General features: G+C 39.6%; 1 protein-coding gene across 10 annotated transcripts; it reads left to right on the top strand.

Moving 5' to 3' along the window:
• Positions 1-24,687, top strand: LOC147526269 (heterogeneous nuclear ribonucleoprotein K). Of its 10 annotated transcripts, none has more exons than XM_086630170.1 (16): positions 1-108; positions 2,798-2,876; positions 2,992-3,070; positions 3,936-4,046; positions 7,173-7,229; positions 8,668-8,711; positions 9,629-9,701; positions 10,292-10,405; positions 11,497-11,625; positions 13,038-13,345; positions 13,688-13,742; positions 19,316-19,366; positions 21,905-21,926; positions 22,001-22,083; positions 22,538-22,707; positions 23,483-23,586. In XM_086630170.1, the coding sequence occupies exons 3-16, from the start codon at positions 3,023-3,025 to the stop codon at positions 23,514-23,516; spliced, it is 1,299 nt and encodes a 432-aa protein (XP_086486296.1). In that variant the 5' UTR covers positions 1-108; positions 2,798-2,876; positions 2,992-3,022; the 3' UTR covers positions 23,517-23,586. The 10 variants fall into 10 exon arrangements, with proteins under 10 accessions (XP_086486296.1, XP_086486303.1, XP_086486301.1 ...); XM_086630177.1 differs by lacking the exon at positions 1-108 and adding an exon at positions 235-368 and having other exon boundaries at positions 2,992-3,071; positions 3,949-4,046; positions 23,544-24,687; XM_086630175.1 differs by lacking the exon at positions 1-108 and adding an exon at positions 235-368 and having other exon boundaries at positions 23,544-24,687.
• The last annotated feature ends 41 nt before the right edge of the window (positions 24,688-24,728 follow it).

Below are 24,728 nucleotides of genomic sequence, written 5' to 3' on the forward strand. Positions count from 1 at the left end.
TTTAAAAAAAAAAAAACAACAAAACAAAACAACTGAGGTTGCTCTCCTTTACCGCTTTCCGTTGTCTCCACTGGTGTTGCCGCTCTTCTCGCGGCTCCTGTCAGGCAGGTAAAACAAACAACCTAGGCACACCGCGGTGGTGCAGGGTGGATTGCGCTCCTCTCCTCTTGACACCCAGGCCTGTCTCGCTGTGGTCCACACGGAGGGCGGGGCGAACTAGAGGCCATCCCTGCCCTGACGGGCAGCTGCCTTACCCAACAGGGTCGCAGTGGGTCCCCATGGGGGGAGGAGAGGAGGTGGCTGGGCCAGTCGCCTGGCGGTGTTGGTGAGAGCTGCTTATCTTTCTCTCTCGTACGTGGTGTGTGCAGGTAAGCGTAGCCTGCGTGTGTAGCTGATGAAGGTGAGGAGTGGGTGTTGCGCGCGCGCGCTGGAGGGAATGGGCGAAGGGAAGTGGAGCTATTGATGCACCCCTCTCGACGCTGCTCTGTGATACAGTAACGTGGGAGGCCTGAGTCGCCACCAGACCCTAGGATTTTGGAGGGCTCCTGCAGGGACAGCACTCTTCCCTGCTGGCGGGGCGGTGGATTTGGGTAGGTCCGGGGACTACCCATGAGGGTAGGGTAGTAGGGGGACCGAGAGCGACTCCTCCTTGGCTAATGTGGAGTGGCTTGGCGCAACCTGCGGGCCCAAGGGGGCCCATCTGTCCTGAAGGAAGGGCGAAAAGGGTGATCTGTGTCTCTGCCGGCAGCTGTCGCGCCTTGGCGACCTTAGTGCGGGCACGGCGGCCCAAACCGGTGCGGCTCCCGGAGTAGCAATGTGGTGGAGGCCGGCTGCATTAGCGGATGTGCGCTAAGGCCGGGGGAGCGGCCACCGCCTTCCTGCGCCTACCTTGCGTAACTGCATGGGGCGAGTTTTTGGGAGTTATGGCGGGCAGAGAGGAAGAAGAGGGAGGGCGCTCTCGGCTGCGGCCCATACGGAAGCGGCTGTGCCAAACTGATTGAGGAGCGCTCTGCAGCAGGGCCTGCTTTCTTTAGGGGCGATGGCGGAGTTGTGGCGGGGCCGATGCGCTCTGTCGGCCTCGCTTGAGCTCAGGTGAGGGCCGCCGAGTACCTCCTTTGTGTCTCCCTGGGCAGAATGGGGGAAATCTTGTGACCGCGTGGTGGTGGTTTTTCGGCTCCGCCTAGCAGTGGGTAGGCGCCATTACAGCGGCCGCCATTTCTGCTGGTCCCCGCCACCGCTGAGGTGGGTCTCGGGCTGCGGGGGTTATATAACGCCGCCTCCTTTCCCCCCCCCCACCTTGGCCGCCCAGGTGAGTGGGCTGCCTGTGCCCGAGCAGACCGTGGCGCGGCTTGCGGATGGGCTGTGGAAGGGGAGGCGTCCGGGCGGGAAGGGCCGTTCGTCCCGGAGGGAGCTGGATAGGGATGCGCCGGCATCTCCCAGTTCTCTACTCATGTCCGTGGCCGCTTTATTCTTTCGATGTTTTTAAAAACATTGCGTTAGTTAATTTAATCCCGCAAACTCGATTTACACAACAGAGCACAGTAACTAATTGAGAGCACCTTGTCCTGAACGCTACGTGGCACTTCGTCCCTCTGCAGCTCTAAAATTTTTGGGAGGGTCGTAAATAGAATAGGGTCTGGAATAGAATAGAAGAGAGTCTCTGGAAGGGCTAGCCATTTGAACCTGGTGAAATTTCTCTTCCCGTCCCGTTCCCCCCCCCCCCCCCCCGCTTCGGCAACGTCTGTTTGAGACTTGGCTACTCTTTAAGCGGCGCTTTTCCATTAGCTCAAGTTAGGGGCCTGGAAATACTAGCATGTGCTGGGAAGGCGGTTTCTCAGCGGCGGCTGTAAAAGGATGCATGCCTACCGGCAGTTCTTGTTGTTAGCCTGCACAAACAGGGTAGTTGTTACAAATTAACAAATGATTGAAAGGATGTTTTAGAAAGTTAAACGTACCTCACTTTTTCTTCGTGGATATGTGTCAACCACTTGTTCAGGCTATGGAAGTTGAGCAATAAAATCTAAGGGGGGGGAAATAGTATTCTTTGGCTGTTATCTGTACAAATGAATTTTTTTAAGAGAATAAGGTACAAAATTGTTCTGCCTGGACTTCTAATGCGTTTTACAAGTATTCTCACGTGGACTTAACAAAAATAGATCTTGAAAGAGATACCTGTTTCACAAAGTCAAAAAAGTTCAGCTGCTTTTGAGATTCTTCATGCATGTATGCAGAGGTTATACATAACTACAGTGTGGTATTTTTAACAGAATTTTTCTAGTGTGGCTTGTGTGTAATTTCTTTTGTTCGTCTGTTATATTGAATGGAAGGCATGATAGAATGCCTGATAGTAAGTTGATAGAGAACTTATTATAACCACCAGCATTAATTTTATAACTTTTTAGTCTAAATTGTTTAGAAATAAACAATAAGCAGATTGATACATAGTGTCTCTTAAAAAGGAAATTCAAGGTATGTATTATATAACATGCTAAAAATAGGAACCAGATAATCGTTCACTTTAAATATCTGAAAAACATTATCAGTAAATATGATAGCTTAAAACTAGCAAACGCTTGAAAACTGAACAAGTCCAGAATCATTCAGACTGTAATTGTTTATCTATGAGTTTACGGACTTCATTATTATTTCTCCTCTTAGTGATGTGTTTGGCCTTGTTATGTTTTCTCATTTATAAAGAAAAGCTTTGCAGCAAAAACTCAGGTCAAACCCCTGGTTTTAGTTGTAGCGAGAATCAGACCTGTAAGTGAACAGAGCCTGATCTATGCTGTTTTCATAGGCTTCTGAAGCAGTAGACCATTGGGTTTTGATCCTGCCCAGAACACTTGAGTTTTGCTCTGCAAGTGTATATAAAACCGGTAAGTTATAAAAGCGAGCATCTCTTTGTTTTTCCCTTTAGTACAATGTACAGTTTGCTCCTCCCCTCTCCCATCAAAAAAAAAAAAAGTACTAGCTTTTTTTATTTTGCAACAGGTTTTATCTGCATACCTAAGAATAAAAAGTAATGGAGACTGAACAACAGGAGGAGACCTTTACCAACACAGAGACAAATGGTAAATTTTTTAAAGGGCTATTTTATTTTATTTGTGGGAGAAAGAAACACTGAGACTTAAAAAGGGTCTAACTATTTTGGAATGCTTTAACTGTATCAAATGTTTGTATTGGCAGCATTTTTGCATTTAATATTTTAATTTTTTAAGTGTCCTGTATGGTTTTTGTATCATGAATGTGTAATTTTTCTTTGGGAGTATTTTGGACATGACATAAGTAACTAAAAGTTATAACTAAGGATTTGAAAATATTTGATAGCTAAATACTCAATACTTATCTGGACAATGTGATCATATAAAAATACTGTCAGGCATATCACTATTTTATTTATTGCAGTTGTTACTTTGAAGGAATGTATGTATATATGAAATATCTCTAAATATTAGCTAAAAGAAATACTTTTTGGATGTAATTAGTGAAGAAGAGTTAAGGTATCAGCATTGAGTTGGTTCATGCCAGTTTTTCAAAGCTATTTGAAATACTGCTTTCCTATTGTTCCACCAGTGTTTCAATATTGGACAAACTATTTTTGATCTTTTGGGCTTTAAGGTTTTCCCAATTGTAAAAGAAATACTACGTAGGTGATGCAGCACTGCTTTAAACAACATGTTGTAAATTTTTCACTAAGTTTGCAAAATTCTCATTTCAGCTCATAGATTTGGAATGAGTCTTCAATAATTAATTGATATGTAGGCTGATGAAGTAAAAACCTTTTTCTGTGCTATAGGTACTCAGGGTAGGTGTCAGAAAGTTAGTGTTGGGCTAATAGGAAGGAATGCTTCATTAGGAATATAGTGCATAAGCTTGATGTACAATTTTATTGTGACTTAGAAAGTTAAATATATGTTTGTGTTTTCTTCCCTATGGACCTGTCTACAGGCAAACGTCCTGCAGAAGATATGGAAGAGGAACAGGCCTTCAAAAGATCTCGGAATACAGATGAGATGGTTGAATTGCGCATCTTGCTTCAAAGCAAAGTATGCTTTTTCAGTATTGCTATGTTCCTGCTTATACCATTGCTTAAGACAGTGGTGACAAAGTGTATGTTGTGGTGTATGTTTAGAAAGAACTTGTGCTTTATTTAATATAAAATAACTTATTAGGAATACTTGTAAGTATGCATGAATGATAGAAGAAGTGTATTGCAATGATATTATCTTCAATAATTTTTTTCAAGGATGAGTCCCTAATGATCTATGGGACTTTTCTGATTTAAAAAAAATCTACTGTCGTGGTTTAGGTTGATCCGGCAACTAAACTCCACACAGCCGCTCTCTCACTCCTTCCCCAGTGAAGTGGAGAGGAGAAAAATATAATAAAAGGACTGAGGGTCGAGACAAGAACAGAGAAGGAGCACCCACCAACCATGGTCCTGGGCAAAACAGACGGCTTTCTTAAAGCAAAACAATTTATTAAAAGTTACTTAGAAAGATAGAGACAAAGAAAACCAGTTACTTGAGAGGATAAAAAAGAAACAAAGCCAGATCTTAAAAACAACACCTTCCCCCCCTTTCCTTTTCTTCCCGGCTCTACCTTTTCCCCCAGCGGTGCAGGGGAACAGGGAATGGGGGAGTGCAGGTCAGTTCATCCCATGTTGTTACTGCAACACCTTTCTTAAAGGAGGAGTCGTCCTTACACCCTTTTTCCCTTGCTCCAGTGGATCCCCTACCCACAAGGAAAAATTCACGGACTTCTCCAGAGTGAGTCCTACCCGCAGGATGCAATCCTTGCCCATTGGATTGCTCCAGTGCGGGCTTTTACCACAGTCTTGGATTCCTAGGGAGTTGTTGCCGCTTGCTCCGGTGTGGGTCGTCCCACGGACTCTGGATGCGTCTCTATCTTTGTCGTGCGTCCCATGCTCCACAACCGTCCTCAGGGTCAGGCATCTCTTCTCTGATGTGGGCTTCTCCACGGGCTGCGAGTGTGTCTCTGCTCCACTGAGTCCATCCTGGCTGCAGGGGGGGGGGGGGGGGCCACCTGCTGTCTCGCCACCGGTTGCAGGGGAAACTCAGCTCCAGCACACCTCCTCCCATTCCACCTTCACTGACCTGGTGTCGGTGTGGCCGTTTCTCTCAGATCTCAGTCCTCTCTGGGTGAACTCAGCCCAGCGGGCACCCCAGGAGCGAGGTGCTCCCCGAGTTCCCCAGGTGGCTCCATCACTGCCATCCTCAGTGGGTGGTGCCGGCCCGGTGCGGGCAGCCCCCCAGCTGGGGAGGGGGGGTAGCACCCTCCTCCCTTTTCTCCTCACCCCCAGGCAAAGCACCTTTTCCAGTTCCTTTGTCCCAACTTAAATACGGCAATTTGCAGAGGCTCTGATTGGCTCAACCCTGAGGGGGATGGGGGTCCGATCTGGTGGCCAAAATCGGGTCTGACCCGGTTCCAAAACCAGGGAAGTCACAGGGAGCAAATCCCCTCTCCTGCCACCAGAACCCCTTTACATCAACCCATCACATATACTAATTGAAAAAACAATAGAAATTATAAGCCACTTTTCTTATGTTTGAGTGGAACATAATTGTTTCCAGGGGAACTACTCTGCATTAGTCTTTACAAAATAAGCAGTTTAGAGAATGATCATCTTATGATTGTAAACTAAATATGAGAGGCAAGATGAGGATTTCTTCAGGATTTTAGCAATTTTCACAGATTTAGTAAATCTGTATGTATCAACAGGAGGAAATATGGGAGTAATGTTTCAGGGATTGCAATCGCTTCATTGACTAGTATAAATTGTCACAGTAAAATTGCTATTTATGAATCTCCTTTAATGTTTCTAGTCATTACAGATGTTTGTGCTGTCTGAAGTAACTCGGTCTTTTGTGTTGGGGCAGGGAAATGTTACCTTTAACTCTGCATGGTGTTTCCGATGAATAATTGAGTTACATGGAGTGCTGCAAAATGTTTGTGGTGCTGTTAGCATCATGTATGAACTGCATAATAAAAGCAATAATTTTGCATGTAGTTCTTGAAAAAGCCTAGTAAAAATGTAGTTTTACAATTGCCCCTCTTGAATATCTGAGTTCATTCCTGTTGATTTTTAGCAACTGGAGATCAGCAATTGTTTTTATTTGTTTTATATTCTTCAGACTACCTACCTCAGTGGTCAGTTGAGTTACATAGGTGTTGTGGTTTTACCTCTGCCAGCAACTAAGCACCACACAGCTGCTTGCTCACTCCTTCCCCCTGCAGTGGGATGGGAGGAGAATTGAAGAAAAAAAAAAAAAAGTAAAGCTTGTGGGTTGAAATACAGTTTAATAGGACAGCAAAATAAGAGAAAATAACGCACAGTGTAATTGCTCACCACCTGCTGACCAATACCCAGCCTGTCCCTGAGCAGCAATCCTACTACCCCAGCCAACTTCCCCCAGTTTATATACTGAGCATAATGTCATATGATATAGAATATTGCTTTGGCCAGTTTGGGTCAGCTGTCCTGGCTATGTTCCCTCCCAGCTTCTTGTGCACCTCCTTGATGGCAGAGCATGGGAAGCTGAAAAGTCCTTAACTTACTATAAGCACTACTTAGCAACAACTAAAACATCAGTGTGTTATCAACATTATTCTCATGCTAAATCCAAAACACAGCACTATACTGGCTACTAGGAAGAAAATTCACTCTATCCCAACTGAAACCAGGACAATAGGTTTAAACCAAAAGTAGCATTTGAAATTATCAAATGTTCGGAGTGTGGAAGTGAAATTTGCAAGCATATTAAAAAAAAAATCAAGTAAATTAGGAAAATCCTTGACCTACATAACATGCATGATCCCGTAAGGTATTTTTTCAGTCATACTCTTAACTATGAGATGTTTTTAACACAGGCAGAATTGCCTAGAAACTTAAATTTGGAATTGAAATACTATTGAGTATTTTTATCTCTTTCCAAAGTTCAGTGGTAAGAGCTGGCTTGACCTTTTTTTTCCCCATGGTAAAACCATGTCAGTTTATGTTTTGATATAATTTGAACCTTTCAAAACCAGAACAAGCCTCACCCCATCCCTGAATGCATCCCACGAAGTAATGTAGCAATAGATATGTTAGTCTTCAGTTTAAAAATGTAGTCTGTGCTGTATTAGCATAACTTCTGAAAACTATTTTCCAGAATGCTGGAGCAGTGATTGGAAAAGGTGGCAAAAATATTAAGGCACTTCGTACAGATGTGAGTATATATGAGTTTGAATTAATTTAACACCAATTCTTTCAGAGCACTACATTGAAAACTTGATTGCATACATTTCTAGAAATTGAAAAATTCAAATCTAGATAACAATAATCTAATTATAAGCCATTTATAATGATTGTTAGAGGAGATAACTTTAGTTTTTCAGTTTGTGTTGTAATTAAAACCCAGCTTGAGTTACATGGGAGGAGAGGTTTATATTAAACCTCTGCTTCAAACAGAGTTCCTCCAAATTATGCACTTCAAATGAGTTAACATCTTTAGTTAGAAATATTGGCAAAGCTTAAAACCCTTAACTGTACCATTTCCCATACGTATGAATCAATTATAGTACTGTTGCAGGTGGCTGACTTAACTCAGTGATAGAGGAATTCTTTAACTTTCTTTAAAAAAAAAAAACCATAATGGTCCATCTGTTCTTTAACAGCTTGGACATAAAGCACAAAAACATTCATGTTAAGGCTGCATGATTTAAATATGGGTATAGTACAGTAAAGAAACATTCTGTTACTTGGAAGCATTTTTAAATGGTCATGACTTATTTACCTATTCATATTTTATAGTGGGTTGACTCTTATGATTAGACAAGTTCAGCGTAAATGTTATGTATTTATAAATAAAACTTGACAATGCTTCTTAAATTCCGTTTGTTTACACTCCTGTACTTAGCATCAGCTACAATTTCAGCAATTTTTTCAAGCAAGACCGTTCAACACAATATTTGCTAATATATCATTACAGAATCAGTTCCATCTAAGTTCACAAACTATAGCAATTAGAATCGAGGAGTAAGCTGAAATGGTCAGGAATCATACATACGCTTGCTAACTTTGGCAGCTAGTGTTTTTGTTTGTTTTAAGTAAATAACTATCTGGACTTATGTGATATATTTTAATTGGTCTGGAATACTAACTTTCCCAACTTGCCCAAGGTTTCAGTAATATGGATCTCAGCAGTTTTTGTGTCTACATTCTTGAGCCAGCCTGCTACTGAAACATCATTATGTTAAAAGTAAAAAGTAGTTTAGTCAGATAAAGTAACTCTATAAGATCCATGCTGTTAAGCCACAGTCGATGTAGCAATCCATTATTGTGTTAGTCTTCAGAACAACTTAAGCTTGTTTCATTAACTGAGAGTAATGAGTATAGCTTGTATTAAATTAAAATTTATTGCTTTTCCCCCTTTTCCCTCTCCTTGTTTTTTTGGCCATATATCTCCGTTACCCATGTACCGGATCGACTTGCCCCTGCGTTGCCCACCATGACGTTGGCCCATCCGCCCCTGAACGCCCATGTGAAAACCCTGGTTGGCTATGCCCAAAAATGTGCTCGTTGCCAAACGGGTACCATACTTGACAACTTCCGATTGAATACCCATGCCCAATGCCAACATCCACGAACGCCAATGACCAATGCAGTACAATGCAAGTGTTTCAGTCCCAGACAGCAGTGGCCCCGAGCGGTATGTCCCAACAGTTTATGCCTCACTGCCTGATTAGAGAGAGAGAAATGTATTTTATTACCTGCCTTTTATATAATTAAATAGTATCCCCTTATAGACCGTGTATTGTTTTTTAAAGTTTTATGTCTTATTTTCCCCATTAAGTCTTTTTGGCACTGAACTTTTACGTGAGTTGGCCACGCAAACAATCCACTAATTTTATTTCAATGGAAGGAGCACAACTTCAAGTGTTGCGTATTCACTGCATTATAAATCAGATTGTTTCAAGAGTCTCTTGCTCTCTTTGTGGCCCACCTTGCTCTCCTCAACATTGTCTGTTCATAATTATTTCTGATGAAATACTAACTCTAGTTCACTTTCCTTCACTTCTCATTTGTTTTAAGTTTTTGTTTGTTTGTGGATTTTTTGTTTGTTTGGGGTTTTTCCTTGTATTTATATTCCTTTTTTGCAGAGGCTATTAGTAATCTACTTTCTAACTGGTCTCTCAACCTTACTCCAGATATAATGTTGACCACTTGCATATCCTCACTTTTTCTACAAGAAGGTGTGCCAGTTTTACCAATGTAATGGTGAGGGTATACTAAATTAGTGGTGGCGGGGAACATGAACATTCACTTCTACTTTCAGTTCTTAGTTGATTTCTTGCCTGCTTAATCTGAGCCCTTCCAAAAAGCTCTCACTTGCTCTCTCTCTCTGCAAGACCTGCCTAGTCTTAAATTCATCATGCATATATATTAGACATAAACAAAGATGCATGTTTCATAAATCCAGTTAACAGGTTACTTTAAATGGGGAATATTAATTGTAAATTCTTCTGTGTAGTCAATCTTGTTAGAATTTTGTGTATGATTCTGAATACTAAACTTGTACTGCTTTTCCACCTTCTCTGTATTTTCTGACACTATGGCCTCTAACAGCATCTTGAGTATAAGTGCAGATACAGAGACAATTGGAGAAATCTTGAAGAAGATTATCCCTACTTTAGAAGAGGTATGTCTCTTAGCTTTGTTTCTTCTTCAGAGGTATAAATTTAGATTTTAAAACAAGATAATTCTAGATGATTGTGTGCTATTTTTAATATGTTAAATTAGAAAATAAAACCCAGCCTTTTTTTAAAGGAGGCTTAGAGCTCTCAAACTATGTGTTGGCATTTTTTTTTGGTAGAGGACAGAGATAATCTCTTCCTAGAAAATTAATATTTGGAACAGCCTCCTCCCTTTCAAAACGCCTGTCTCCTGACTTGTTTAGTCCCCAATTCGAAGTAGCTGTACTGTAATTTCCATCCTGCTTTGGCTTTGTAAGCAAGTGTGTTGCACTGTTTGATATCTTAAAATTTTTTACAACAATAATAAAAGAAATAAGGAAAACTAATTTGACATCATCATGTTGAGGCAAAGTACTTAAATAGGTGTGATTCTATCGTAGCAAATACAGCATTACAGTTCAGCAGCAAATTAAGTCATACCATGGTATTTGGAGAAAAAAAACCCCAAACCCCTCAAAATTAGTGTTCTGATTTTTCAATTATTTTTTCCCCTGACTAATATTTTATTCTTTCCTTGTATGCATCTTACTTACAGTATCAACACTACAAAGGTAGCGACTTTGACTGTGAATTAAGACTTCTAATTCACCAAAGTCTAGCAGGAGGAATTATTGGTGTCAAGGGTGCTAAAATCAAAGAACTCAGAGAGGTACTGTTTCCTATTCTTTTCAGATTCTACTTTTATTCTATAAACAATTTAGTTTTTCATGTTTATAAACAGTGAGTGTAAGCATCATGTGCAATAATTCATTCAGAACATATTTCATACATGATTTCTGTGTTCTGAGATCAATCTGAGTTACTTATTACAACTTTCTTGCAAAAAGTCAGAAATAAAGTGGCTGTTGGTGATAGAGCCTAGGACTTATAAAGCTTTTAAGCATATTAGCAGTAGAGTAATCTTTATAAATAAAGGATATTTTTTAAAATTAAAATGCCATTCATCACTCCTTCTGGAATGAACTGCTGAATAGACTGTATTCGTGGTGTTGGACATGGAAAACGGTTTGGTGTGGACACATCTCCATAAACTCTAACGGTGATAACTTAATAGATGTTCGAATATTGCTATGAAAAGGTGGTATGGGGTGGGTTTTGTTTTTTGTTGGAGGGGGTGGTGGTTGGGGGGTTTTATTTGTTTTTTTTTTTTAAGTTCTGCTTCCTTGAAGACCACTGTTTCCTTTGTGAAAGATCATTCCTTGTGAAGAAATGAGGTTTTGTTCTAAAAAACTAGTGGTCTCTGAATTGTCAAAGGCAATTCCAGGTCAGTTTAGTCATAAACTACTATTCGTGTGGACTGAGGAAGGCAAGATGACTAGACATAATCCTGGCAACATTGCTGTCTTGCATCCAAAGCATGTTTTTATGATGTATGAAGGTTTATATAACCTGTAAGCTTATAATGGATATGTGATCCTTTGCTAATGTTTGATTAAATGACCGTGTAGTTGAGCCATAATTGGAAGATTTTAAAAATTGAACTTCTTCCCTCTTCACTAGGATTTCATACAAACTGATGTCATTGTAGATCTTAAAAATATAATATCCTAAGATTAAATTTGTTGTAAGAACTCAGAAGCAAGCATTCACTTAAAATGACTGAAAGTTTAATGATCTGGTTTGATTTGTTTCTTTAAAAATATTTAATTGTGTGTCTTACCCATTTGTTTTCAATAAGTTTATAAAATTGTTTAAAATACTTCTATTTAAAGATTTTGGATTTTTTCTTCTCTTCAACAGAACACTCAGACCACCATTAAGCTCTTCCAAGAGTGTTGTCCTCATTCCACTGATAGAGTGGTGCTTATTGGTGGAAAACCTGATAGAGTTGTGGAATGTATCAAGATTATCTTGGATCTTATCTCTGAGGTAATGTGTCTTAAACTTGTTATTCTTTCATTGGTATTCATGAAAGTTGGGATGATTTGGATGGAAAATTATATCTTTCCATTTCTATCTTGAATTCAGTGCCTCTTACTTCTCCAGTAGCAAAATAAGTGTTGGACTGTTAGCACCCTTTGAAATTATTCCTGTTTTCTAGAATTGAGGTATACCTTATGGGAGATGAAATCAATTTTTGGTACCAATCATAAAATGGTTTGGGTTGGAAGGGACCTCAAAGATCATCTAGTTCCAACTCCCCTGCCATAGACAGGGACACCTTCCACTAGATAAGGTTGCTCAAAGCCTTGTCCAACCTGGCCTTGAACACTTCCAGGGATGGAGCATCCACAACTTCTCTGGGCAACCTGTTCCAGTGCCTCACCACCCTTATGGTGAAGAATTTACTCCTAATCTAAATCTACCCTCTTTCAGTTTAAAGTCAGTGCCCCATGTCCTATCACTACATGCCCTTGTAAAAAGTCCCTCTCCAGCTTTCTTGTAGCCCGTTCAGGTACTGGAAGACTGCTAGAAGGTCTCCTTGGAACCTTTTCTTCTCCAGGCTGAACAACCCTAACTCTCTCAGCCAGTCTTCATAGGAGAGGCATTCCAGCCCTCAAATCATCTTTGTGGCCCTCCTCTGGACCCTCTCCAACAAACAGGTCCATGTTCTTCTTATGTGAGGTCCCCAGAGCTGAGCACAGTACTCCAGATGGAGTCTCATGAGAGCAGAGTAGAGGGGCAGAATCCCTTCCCTTGACCTGCTCGCCACGCTTTTTTGCATGCAGCTCAGGATATGGTTGGCTTTCTGGGCTGCAAGTGCTCATTGCCAGCTCATGTTGAGCTTCTTCTCAACCAATACTCCCAAGTCCTTCTCCTTAGGGCTACTCTCAATCCATTCTGCTCCCAGTCTGTACTTGTGCTTGGGATTACCTGACCGACCCACGTGCAGGACCTTGTTGAACTTGATGAGATTCTCACAGGCCCACCTCTCCAGCCTGTCAAGGTCCCTCTGAATGGCATCCCTTCCCTCCAGAATGTCGACCACACCACACAGCTTGATGTTGTCAGCAAACTTGCTGAGGATGCACTCAGTCCCACTGTCCACGGACTGTTAGTCATGCTTTATATATTAGTAAAATTTTAAATTGGAGCAGAAGTGAGACAAATGTACATGCCACCCATCAGTAACAGCAGTTTCTCTATCATAGTTAAGTTATCAGGAAGCATATCACCATCCTTGCCTTTCTTATCAGCATTGTGAAATCAAGAACGTATTCAGAATGTATAAATTCATGTTTATACATTTAATATAGTAATGTAATGAAATATAATTGTAACAATCAGTGCTAACCAGGATGAGGGATGGTGGTCTTCTTGTTTTTTTGTGTGTGTCTTAGTCTCCAATTAAAGGACGGGCCCAGCCTTATGATCCCAATTTCTATGATGAAACATATGACTATGGTGGCTTCACAATGATGTTTGATGATAGAAGGGGACGTCCAGTAGGCTTTCCAATGCGTGGAAGAGGAGGCTTTGATCGAATGCCTCCTGGTCGTGGTGGACGACCTATGCCTCCATCAAGAAGAGATTATGATGATATGAGCCCTCGCAGAGGACCTCCACCACCTCCGCCAGGTCGTGGTGGCAGAGGTGGCAGCAGAGCTCGTAATCTTCCTCTTCCTCCTCCACCACCTCCTCGTGGCGGGTAAGCTGTCGCATGGTGTACAAAACTCAAGTTGAGTAAGATTTACTGAATTGTGCTCATGTTTTCAGGACTTGTTTCACACTCCATGTTGGTAGTGATTATTCAGGGTTGAGTGTGCATCGCACCAGAGAATTTAAAAAAGTATTTGAATTTAATTATTTCTGCAATGTAGTGATCTATCAGCACTATAGTCAGTAGTTCTGTAACTTTATTTTACGTCATTCAGAACTTGGCTAAAGCATTCAGAAATTCATAGTTGTGTGCAAATCATGAAAATTTGAATTAGAATATATAAACTAGTTTATAACACGATTCATATGCTGCTGCTTTTTCTCATTTTAGAGATCTTATGTCTTATGACCGAAGGGGTAGACCTGGAGATCGTTATGATGGAATGGTAGGAGTTAAAATTAATATTGTTTTGTTTAGTAAATACATTTAGCACTTTGAATATATGAGGAAACCATTTTTGAATACATGCATTTAAGTGTGGGGCATGTGTGCTCCTGATAAACTTTGATATCACCAAAATGTTTTGGCCATACAAATGGTCCCCCTAAGACAACGACGACTGTTTAGGGTGTAAAGGGTATTTGGGATGTGATCTGCTGTGTGGTTTTGGTTTGTGGGAGTTGATTGGTTGATTTTCCCTACCTGCCATCATCAATGGAATAGAAAGTTGGTAGAGCACAGTCCCTGCAGGTTTTATTACATGGACCTTCTTTTAGACTTTTTCTTTTTAACCAGGATGACAGAAATAGGAATTGGGAGGCTTTTCAGATCAAGAAAGCATGTCAGAACAATGTTTTCCAACAAATGTTAGCAGAATTTAAGAGAACATGAATAATATCTGTAAAGAGCTGGTCTGGCAGATGATTGCTTTTTCAAATCAATTCTTGTCATTATGCCAATTTCTATGTCTGAAAAAAAAATCTACTATAATTCCAAATGTTTTGGAGCCAGAGCCACTGATAAGTTTAATTTTAAATGAAATGAGATACATTCAACCGTGTTGAGGGGTGGAGAGAATTAAAAAAGGCTTAAAGATACTCTTCCATATTGTACTCTGAAATGTGACTTCCTGGTAGTCATTTACTGTTGTATCCTCTTTCCTGGGAAGAGAAATCATAGGCATCTTGGCAGATAAATCTCTGTGATAACAATCTTTTTTTCTCCTCTGGTTCTGTTTAGCACATTCCTTAAGATGACAGATTAGATGAGTTTTTGGGTTTTTTTCTTTTCTTTTGAATGGATGGAAGAGAAAGAAGTGGAGAGGAGCTATGAAATGGGCTACCTAAATGAGATTTATACATGACCTCCTGGGAGGAAGAGGCAATTCCTTCCAGTATTACATACTGGAAGTACATATTACAAGAATGTAAAAATTGGGACACCAGAAGCCTAGCAGAAATATTGAAAGGAAAGACTTGCACTCAAAATTACCAAAAACAAACAAAAAAACCCACCCCCAAAAAAACCCAACACCAAAACCACCAAGTTGTCTATGCTACTTTGGATCTTAAGAAACTAGAAGAATCATGAACTGTACCTCTAATATCCCTTATTTGTGTTCTTATGTTTTCAAAGCTCAGTTTCTGTGTTTTCATATTTGCAGCTGGTAAAACCAGTGTCAGGGCATATAAACAGAGCAGCCTGCCCTTCCTTGGGTATCTGGTTGAGCACAATCTTCAGCTTGGGCAATAGCGTATTCTAGTTCTGTTCCATTTTGTTTAGAATAGAAAATTTATTTGAACTCTATTTAGTCTGACTTTGATCAGGTTGACCTTTGCTTTCTTGACATGAGTTTCTACAAATAAGTGGGAGTCATCTCTGCTCATTTTCCATGTTCTGAAAAACAATTTTATTTCCTCTTCACAGTGGAGCTTCTCATGGCTTTGGCTGCTTTATGCCTGAGTTTCATAGCCTGCCTACAATGAGGGCTACTTTCTGACACAGATTGTATTTAATTTCTAGTTTTAGCTAGCCATAATCCCAGTGTCCTTAATTGTATAAGTAGATGAGAAGTCTTTCCATGGATTGGGAGACTGAAGTTGGAAGTGTCATGCCAGAAATATAAGGTCTTCTTGAGCTACTATGTATTTCATATAGAAACTATATTCTAGCAAAACATTTAAACTAGAGTAAACCAACATCGTTGTGGTTTGTGAAGTAATGCATGGGAAAGGCTACTTTCAGAGAGCAGGAATGCCATTTTACATAAATACATTAAAAGGCAAGAATAGATTCTCTTTTCAGACCAACATCTTGGAGATGTTGAATCTACAGAAACCCTCATTTTCTGCCAGTTCTCTTCTCCACTAAAGTCAGAAAAATTCAATAGTTCAAAACTTGTAAGATGGTGAACCAAGACTGGATGGTGAAACTTGAATTTTCTGAGATGCAACAATACCTACTTTACTACTCAAAAAGGAAATTCTGGAGGCACAGGAGCGAGCTGTCCCTGTGTGCCGGAAATCAAGCCGCCGGGGTAGAAAACCAGCTTGGATGACAAAGGAGATTTGGGAACACCTCAAAAGAAAAAGGGATGTCTATAAGTCTTGGAAGAATGGGCAGGCATCCAGGAATCAATACAGGGAGGAAGTTAGGGCATGTAGGGAGATAATCAGGGGGGCAAAAGCCCAATTGGAACTTAGACTAGCCTGCTCCGTAAGGGACAACAAAAAGTCTTTCTATAAATATATTAAGATATATATATTAATAACAAAAGGAGGGCTAAAGATCACCTCCAGCCCCTACTGGACACAGGGGGTACGTTAGTCACTAGGGATGAGGACAAGGCTGAGGTCCTTAATGCCTTCTTTGCCTCAGTCTTTAATAATAAGGTTAGTAGTTCCCAGGTGAGCTGGCCTTTGGTGTCTGAGAGCAGGGAGGGAGAGCAAATCGAAGCTCCTGTGATCCAAGAGGAATGGGTCAAGGATCTGCTACTTCGGCTGGATGCCCACAAGTCTATGGGGCCTGACGGTATCCACCCGAGAGTCCTGAGAGAGCTGGCGGATGTCATTGCCAAACCCCTGTCCATTATCTTTGGGCAGTCTTGGCTCACTGGGGAAGTTCCGCTGGACTGGAGGCTGGCGGATGTTACCCCCATTTACAAAAAAGGGCGGAAGGAGGATCCGGGGAACTACAGGCCTGTCAGTTTGACCTCGGTGACGGGCAAAGTCATGGAACAGGTTATCTTGAGTGCTATTAATGAGCACATACAGGTTAACCAGGTGATCAGGCCCAGTCAACATGGGTTTATGAAAGGCAGGTCTTGCCAATCAAACCTGATCACCTTCTATGACAGGGTGACCTGCCTGGTTGACGAGGGAAGGGCTGTGGATGTAGTTTTCCTTGACCTCAGTAAAGCCTTTGATACAGTTTCTCATAGTGTTCTGGTTGAGAAACTGATAACTGCTGGCCTGGATAGGCACACCCTCCTTTGGGTTAAAAACTGGCTGGATGGCCGGGCCCAAAGAGTGGTGGTAAATGGGGCTAAATCCGGCTGGAGGCCGGTCACCAGTGGGGTTCCCCAGGGCTCAGTGCTGGGTCTGGTTCTGTTTAACATCTTTATCAATGACCTGGATGAGGGGATTGAATGTACCCTCAGTAAATTTGTGGACGACACCAAGCTGGGAGGCTGTGTCGATCTGCTCGAGGGTAGGGAGGTCCTTCAGAGGGATTTGAACAGACTGGATCGTTGGGCTGAGGCCAATGGCATGAGCTTTAATAAGGCCAAGTGCAGAGTCCTTCACTTGGGGTATAAAAACCCCAAGCATCGCTATAGGCTCGGGGAAGAGTGGCTGGAGAGCTGCCTGGCGGAGAAGGACCTGGGGGTGTTGGTTGACTACCGGCTTGATATGAGCCAGCAGTGTGCCCAGGTGGCCAAAAAGGCCAATGGGATACTGGCGTGTATCAAGAATAGTGTAACCAGCAGGAATAGGGAAGTGATCCTGCCCCTGTACTCGGCACTGGTGAGGCCGCACCTGGAATATTGTGTCCAGTTTTGGGCCCCTCGCTTTAAGAGAGATATTGAGCTCCTGGAGCGAGTCCAAAGAAGGGCGACTAAACTGGTCAAGGGGCTGGAAAATAAAACTTATGAGGAGCGGCTGAGGGAGTTGGGGCTGTTTAGCCTGGAGAAGAGGAGGCTGAGGGGAGACCTGATTACAGCCTACAAATACTTGAGAAAAGATGGTGGGGAGGTAGGGGAAGGGCTCTTTACATTAGTGATGGGTGATAGAACAAGAGGAAATGGGTATAAGCTTAGTCAGGGGAGATTCAGGTTGGATGTTAGGAAGTATTTCTTCTCTGAAAGGGTTGTCAGCCACTGGAATAGGCTGCCCAGGGAGGTGGTTGAGTCCCCATCCCTGGATGTGTTTAAGAATAGGGTGGATGAACTACTTAGGGATATGGTTTAATGGGGATTAGGGATGGTTGGACTCGATGATCTCTAAGGTCTTTTCCAACCTAGAAATCTATGAATCTATGAATACTGACAGCCTTGTAAATTCTAAGATGTGAGGAAAAAAATAATTTGGATTTTTTTATATACATATATATGTATGTTCTCTATTCTGAGGCATTTTACTGAAAGACATACACACATTGTTTCTCTTATTACAGAGATATATGTTTTAGGCTGTAACTACTTCAAATCAAATGCCTATGGACCATAACAGCTATTTTGATAGCTGAGAAAATGTGAATGCATTTCCGCTATTTCTTTTTTAACATCCCCATCCCTATGGGTGCTTTAGATATACAAATGCACTAAAACATACCGAGGGAAAAAAATAAGGTGGAGAAGTGCATATAAAGCCATTTAATTCCCCCCCCCTTTTTTTTTTGTAATGGTCAATTCCTAATGCTTTCAAAGTATTTTTAAATTGGAGTTGAGAACTAAATCAGAATGTCTGTTTAAAAGTAGAGTGTATGTTCAGATGTCTAATCTGATTTTGCTCATTCAAATGATTCCTAATTCTTGATGTTTCTTAACATTATATATCTATATGTATGTGTGTGTATACATGTCTGTATAAGCACTTCAGTAAAGATACATACACGGAAAAATATTAAAAGTACTTCATGCTTAAGAAATTTGACATTAAGGAGCATGTAAAAAAAATCAGTGAAGGAAGGATGTTTGACACATTTTATTTATCTATATAAAAACTAAAAGAAATTTAACTAAAATATTCATGTTGTGTTGCACATTTTAACCTAGCAAAGGCCTTTGCCTTAATAGTAATTTAAAGTGGATTCTGCAAATTATATTTTTATAATTTTTTGTTTATTTCCCCACCACCATGTTTGTTGTAGAATTCTGAATGAAAGAAATGCTATATATCACATTAAAAAAAAAAAAGTAATTGGATTTCCAATATAATTAGGCATTAGTAGATTGTTAGTTTAGCTATTGGCTGTATGAGGTATATAGGAATGAATTAATAAATTATGAGAAACCGTATCCTTCCTGCTTGACCTGCTGTTGACTCATGGCTCATTGATATATCAATGACATTTACTTGTTTTATTAAATGCCTTTTCTGAATTTCTTTATGCATGAGAAAAATAGAAGGTTTTGGTATCTGAGAGTAACATATTTTAGTATATAGTACAGTTTTAGTCCTCAAAGGTGTTTAAAAAAAAACCAACCAAACTGTTTGAGCTTTGCTCTCCCCTTAGCTGTCTGATGCTCTTTGTAAGAGGAAAATCTGTTTACATCACAGAAACAAGGAAGAAAGAAGTGTGACCAGTTACAGTTCCCTTCCAGTGGAAGTAAAAGGGAGTGAATCTTGTAACTGGTCTATATCATGTACTTTTGAGTCTTTGTAGTAGGTTTAGTGCAGAAAAATATTTCTCTATATTTGTATGTATGCATTTGTTTGCCAAGTTACCTATAAGCCTCCATGACATGGACTTAATTTGGATTAATTTCCTCTTTTCCTCCTATTATGTTGTACCTGAAAGATGATGCAGTGTCATGTGGATGCCTGTGATGACATGCAGCCACCAGAGTTGGTGAGTGTGCTCATGCTTTTATTTGACTGGTTTAATAGTTGATTTTTGAGAAAATTGTTTGAGTTGGTTAAGTGATATCTGGAATTTCTTGAGACTTGAATGTTGTCAGTGACAGCTTGCGCCTATTGAAAAATCTCTAAAGCCATCCTTCTAACTCAGATTATTGGCAGTTTATGTCCTGAACAGTGAATCCTATACAGGCAGTTAATATTCCACAATGGAAGTATGCAGCGCAACCAAAAGAGAGAAGCTTTTCTGTTGTATTGCCTCTTTTGTACCCTATTTTAGTGTTCCAAGTTGTAACTTTCACTGTAACTCTTGCTTTTCAACACCCTGTAGGTGCATCTATTTAGGAATATTTTATATTAATTTCATGTTGTGTTTTCTCCTGTTTCAAACAAGGAATGTTAAAAATAATTCTCTATTTATAGTTGTGGATAAACTATTAAGTGTTACCTATCCATATATTTGAAAGCATTCCATTTGATTTGTGTTTATCAAACTTTGTACTCTTAGGGGGATTAGGAAGGAAAGTTCAAAGGGTGTCAGTAAGTGTTTATGCTGTCTAGAAGATGGCAAAGTGCCGCCAAATATTAAATGTTAGTTCCTAGCATACACAGTTAAAGTTACTCATCTGCTGTCAAATTCATTTTCTGTCTTATAGTCTGGGGAGGAGAAGCAGCAGAAAGGGTCAAGAAAAGGATTGTTCATTAAAACAAGCGTTGTGGTTTAGCTGGGCTGACAACTAAACATCACACAGCCGCTCCCTCACCCTCCCCCACCCCCAGGGGATGGGGAAGAGAATTAAAGGGGAAAAGGGAAAGAGACCCGTGGGTTGAGATAAGAACAATTTAATACTACTACTAATAATATATGAATATATGCATATGTATAATGATAATAATATATACAAACAAGTTATGCACAGTGTAATTGCTCATCACCTCGTGACTAAGATCCGTCCCATCCCGGACTAACAATCCCGAAACAGATAAGTCCTGACATCGCAATCCCGGATGAGCGAGGCACGAAAAAAAGAGAGAGAGAGAGCACTCTGAGAGTGAGAGCTCCTGGAAGAGCAAAGGCCCTTCTTTCCTGTTAACCCTCATCTATATACTGGGCATGACGCTGCATGATATGGAATACTAATTGGCCAATTTGGCCCTAAGTCTAAGTTCAAATCATAAGGGCAGTTGTGGACCCTTTGTCCCAGCTGTGCTCCCCCCCTATCCTGTTGTGCTCCTGCACACTGGCAAAACATGGGAAGCTGAAAAGTCCTTGAGACCTCAGTGCCAACTATAAACCTCAGTGCGCTATCAACATTCTTCTCATAACAAATCTCAGACTAAAACCAAAACACGGAGCTCTTCTAGCTGCTAAAAAGAACTAACTCTGTCCCAGCCAAAACCAGGACAACAAGTTAGCCTGAAAAAGGGATTCCCTGTGCAAAATATCAGCAGAAATACGTGGAAGAATACGTGTGTGGAATATGCAGCTCTGATCAGCCTCTGAATTCAGTTCTAAGCAGTGTCATTCATTCTTTTGTATTTTGCAATCCACTACAGGCTCTATTATGTTGTATTATGATCTGTATTGCTAAGCAACATGATTACACAACACAAGTTGCTTAGAAACAGATGATCAGCTGAACAATTTTTTTTCTGAATGGCTTCCATTTTTATGTGACTCCAAAAAGCTAGCAGGTAAATAGTTTTTTGGAAAAAGTTGTTGCATTACAACTTTTACAAACAAGTAATTCACACAGTTGAATTCTAGAGAAGTGTGCACATCTGTTCTCTGCTTCTACAGGAAGATGTTAAAATGGGTGTTTGTGCATTTAGAAGGCATTAGATCATATTAAGTACTTGATATCAAGTACCAGTCTACAAATCCTGAAAATAAAAGCAGTCAGGAGTGCTGCATTGCAGTGATTTGGATTTGGTATATGGTAGTTTTAGCAGAACAGCAGTAATTAGTGTCATGATTGTCCCTTCTAAGATACAAAGGATTATAGCATAGTCTGAATGGCGAGACCAATTATAAAGTTATTAGAGTTGATTTGGTTTTTCTTCAAGATATAGAGTAGGAAAGTTGACAGTTACCAGGTAAATGTCTTGTCCCAAACTGAGACTTTAATTTCTCCTGAGATGTATAGATAGTAGTAATAAGGCTGAACTCTGATCTTTTGATATGAATATTAGTTTAGGCCAGGGGTCTGTAGTAGATCAGCATCAAGAGCTGTTTATCAGCTGAATTGATAAGGTTGCTTGGTAAACTGGTATGACTGGATCTTGATGACTTATTCTTAAAAGTTTTAACAGAGCAAGCTAAGAGGTTCTCATGAGATATTCACCCCCTCTTTGTTCCTGGTCTACCCTCTTCCTCAATTTGCCTTTAATGACACTTAGATTAAGGTTATGGGTTAGGATTTTTGCATAAAATAGACTCAAAGTTAACAGTATGATACTTGAGATGAAAACATGTTAATGAATCATGTCTATTTGCTATTTAAGGATTTTCTTTCTCTTTTTCTTGTAGTTTGAGGGTGGCTCTGGATATGGTAAGTTTTTATAGAGAACTTTAACATGCACTTCATTTAGTCAGTAAGAGGCTTGATGCATACGTTTAAATCAGACTATTCTTACACAGGGGGCCGTGGTTCATATGGAGATCTTGGTGGACCCATCATCACAACACAAGTAACGATTCCCAAAGATGTAAGTGAAGCTGACTTGCTTTCTGCTTGTGTTCAAATAAATAAATAAATAGTCACAGCCTTTTCTCAGACTATGTAAGTAAATCAAGATTATTTGGGATGCTTGACAAGTACTTTTAATATAAAGCAAGTGTTTCTAAATCACAAAAGGTTTATTCTTAAGGATATTTGGTTTGTCTTCACTTTAGAGATACACTGAGCTATTTTTTTTGATTGTTAATATTCAATAATAGAGATGGTCTACATAACTTGTTTTTACAAACAAGTATCTGGTTCTTCCAACTTTATCCCACCTGTGTTTCTATTATAAATGTTACAGAGGATGTTTTGAGACTGTAAAAGAGTAAGCTTCCATTGCAACTCTTAAAACTAAATTGATGGAAGCTACTTGAACAGTACTGTGTTTTTGCAGAGAAAGTTATATGAAGAAATGAATGCTTTATTTTCTCCCCTAGTTGGCAGGATCTATTATTGGAAAGGGAGGCCAGAGAATCAAACAAATACGTCATGAGTCAGGAGCTTCAATCAAAATTGATGAACCACTAGAAGGCTCAGAAGATCGAATAATAACTATTACGGGAACACAGGACCAGATACAAAATGCTCAATATTTACTGCAGAACAGGCAAGTTAATGCTGTCCTTACTGTCAATTTTTATCTGACTTTCCTACTACTACATTCTAAAGCTCTTCTTCTCTGCAGTATAGTTTTTAGAAAGCAGGATTTAAGTAACTATTGAACCTAACTTCTCCAGTGGTAGTTCTGCTTTGATTCTCTCTTTTCTCTGTTCTGATTAAAATGAAGATTCCCTCAAAACTAATCTTGATGGAAGACACCTTAACCAAGCAGTCCTCTCATTTCTCTGGTGAAAATTGCTGCAAAAAACCTACTTGTAATAAATTACATAGAACCTGTAGAAAATATAGAAGATTTCAGTGGATGTTGGTCTAGTTCTGTGTGGAAGACTAGTGATTTTGTTGTTTTTGGATAACTTAACTGACAACAAATCACAGTCTGCCATATGGCACAGACCATGCCTCTACAGGACAAGTTGAAATCAATTGGTGCTGTTATGCAGCATTTCACACCTTGCTGGCATTACTTTCTCTTCTGCCAAACATTAACAGTTTCGGACTTAGTTTGCTTAGTTTTGCTTTAATAACATGTTGGCTATCATAGCATTTATTAATGTTTAACTTGAATGTTTGACTTTAGATTACTAATATTTAAATGTGCTTAATTATATGCCTATAATTATTAGCCATTAATATTTTAAAATTATTTACTTTTAAATGTATTGGGAATTTGTAGTTTAATCTTTAAGAATGCCATTGTGAATATTAATGCAAGATGTATGGTCAATCATTCTAATACATGCTTTTTTCTTTTTCTTTTATAGTGTGAAGCAGTATGCAGATGTTGAAGGATTCTAATGCAAGATTATTTTTTCTTTTTTATAGTGTGAAGCAGTATTCTGGAAAGTTTTTCTAAGACTAGTGAAGAACTGAAGGAGTCCTGCACCTTTTTTTTTTTTTTTTTTTTAATATCTGCTTCTGTTTAAAAAGCCAACATTCCTCTGCTTCATAGGTGTTCTGCATTTGAGGTGTAGTGGAATCTGCTGTTCACCAGATGTAATGTTTTAGATCGTTACAAATATTTTGGGGAGGGAAAGGCTGCACAAGACTAACAGTGAAATTTTCAAACAACAGCAGAGAGTGGTTTTTATTTTTGTTCATTGTTGGTGGTAAATCGTAATGTTTTTTCTGTAACTATTGTGAACACCCTGCTTTTATTTACACTGTGGGTTTTTTTTTTGTTTGTTTTTTTTTTTAAGAGGGGAGAAGACTGATCGTCCACGTGTCCCTGGCATATTTTGAGAGCAGTGTGCAGAATGTAATGCTCTTTTTTAAAATATATTTTATGATTTTTAAATAAATTTAGTGAACCTATTATTGGTGGTCTTTTTTTTATATATATATACACATAAGGTAATATCTAAAATGGATACACCCTTTTCCTCCCCTCCAAGAAAATGCGTAAATAAAAGTTGCGGTTAAGCTTGCTCTTCTGCTTCTTTGGTATAGATGGAGTTATGTGGTTTTGGCAAATTAAAGAAACAGCATGAAAACAATGGCTCATCTTTGCTATTTGGGAAAAAAAAGTACAAAAATATTCATGCAAACATTGTGTGAAATTTGACCTCTTTTTGCAGGTTTTTGGCCCTCTTTGCAGTGCATATATATATATTGGTGACAATATATTAATAAAATATTTTAAAAGTTTGTGATACCACTGAGTTAACAGTGGATTAAATATACCTGGTTCTAGACAGCTTGCTTATTGCAAATAACAATGTTAAAAATAGCAGTTGGTGTATCATTAATGAATGAATTGTAGTTTTCAGAGCTTTCATTTGTGTCAGAAACTTTTATGAATTGACAAATTGACAGTATCTAACTTGATTTTCATTGTATGCAGAACTTGTTTGATTTCCCCGTTTGTTGAATTTCATAGGAAATATTTGCGAGAAAATAAAAAAGATAAAGTACCTCTGGATATTTCATGTAATACCTTAGCATTTGTATTTATAGCTTACAAGTTTTAATTTCATTTCCTAAATAAAAACAATTTTAAAAATGCAAGAG

This window comes from Tauraco erythrolophus, chromosome W (assembly GCF_009769465.1).
Source record: "Tauraco erythrolophus isolate bTauEry1 chromosome W, bTauEry1.pri, whole genome shotgun sequence".
Taxonomy (NCBI): Eukaryota; Metazoa; Chordata; class Aves; order Musophagiformes; family Musophagidae; genus Tauraco; species Tauraco erythrolophus.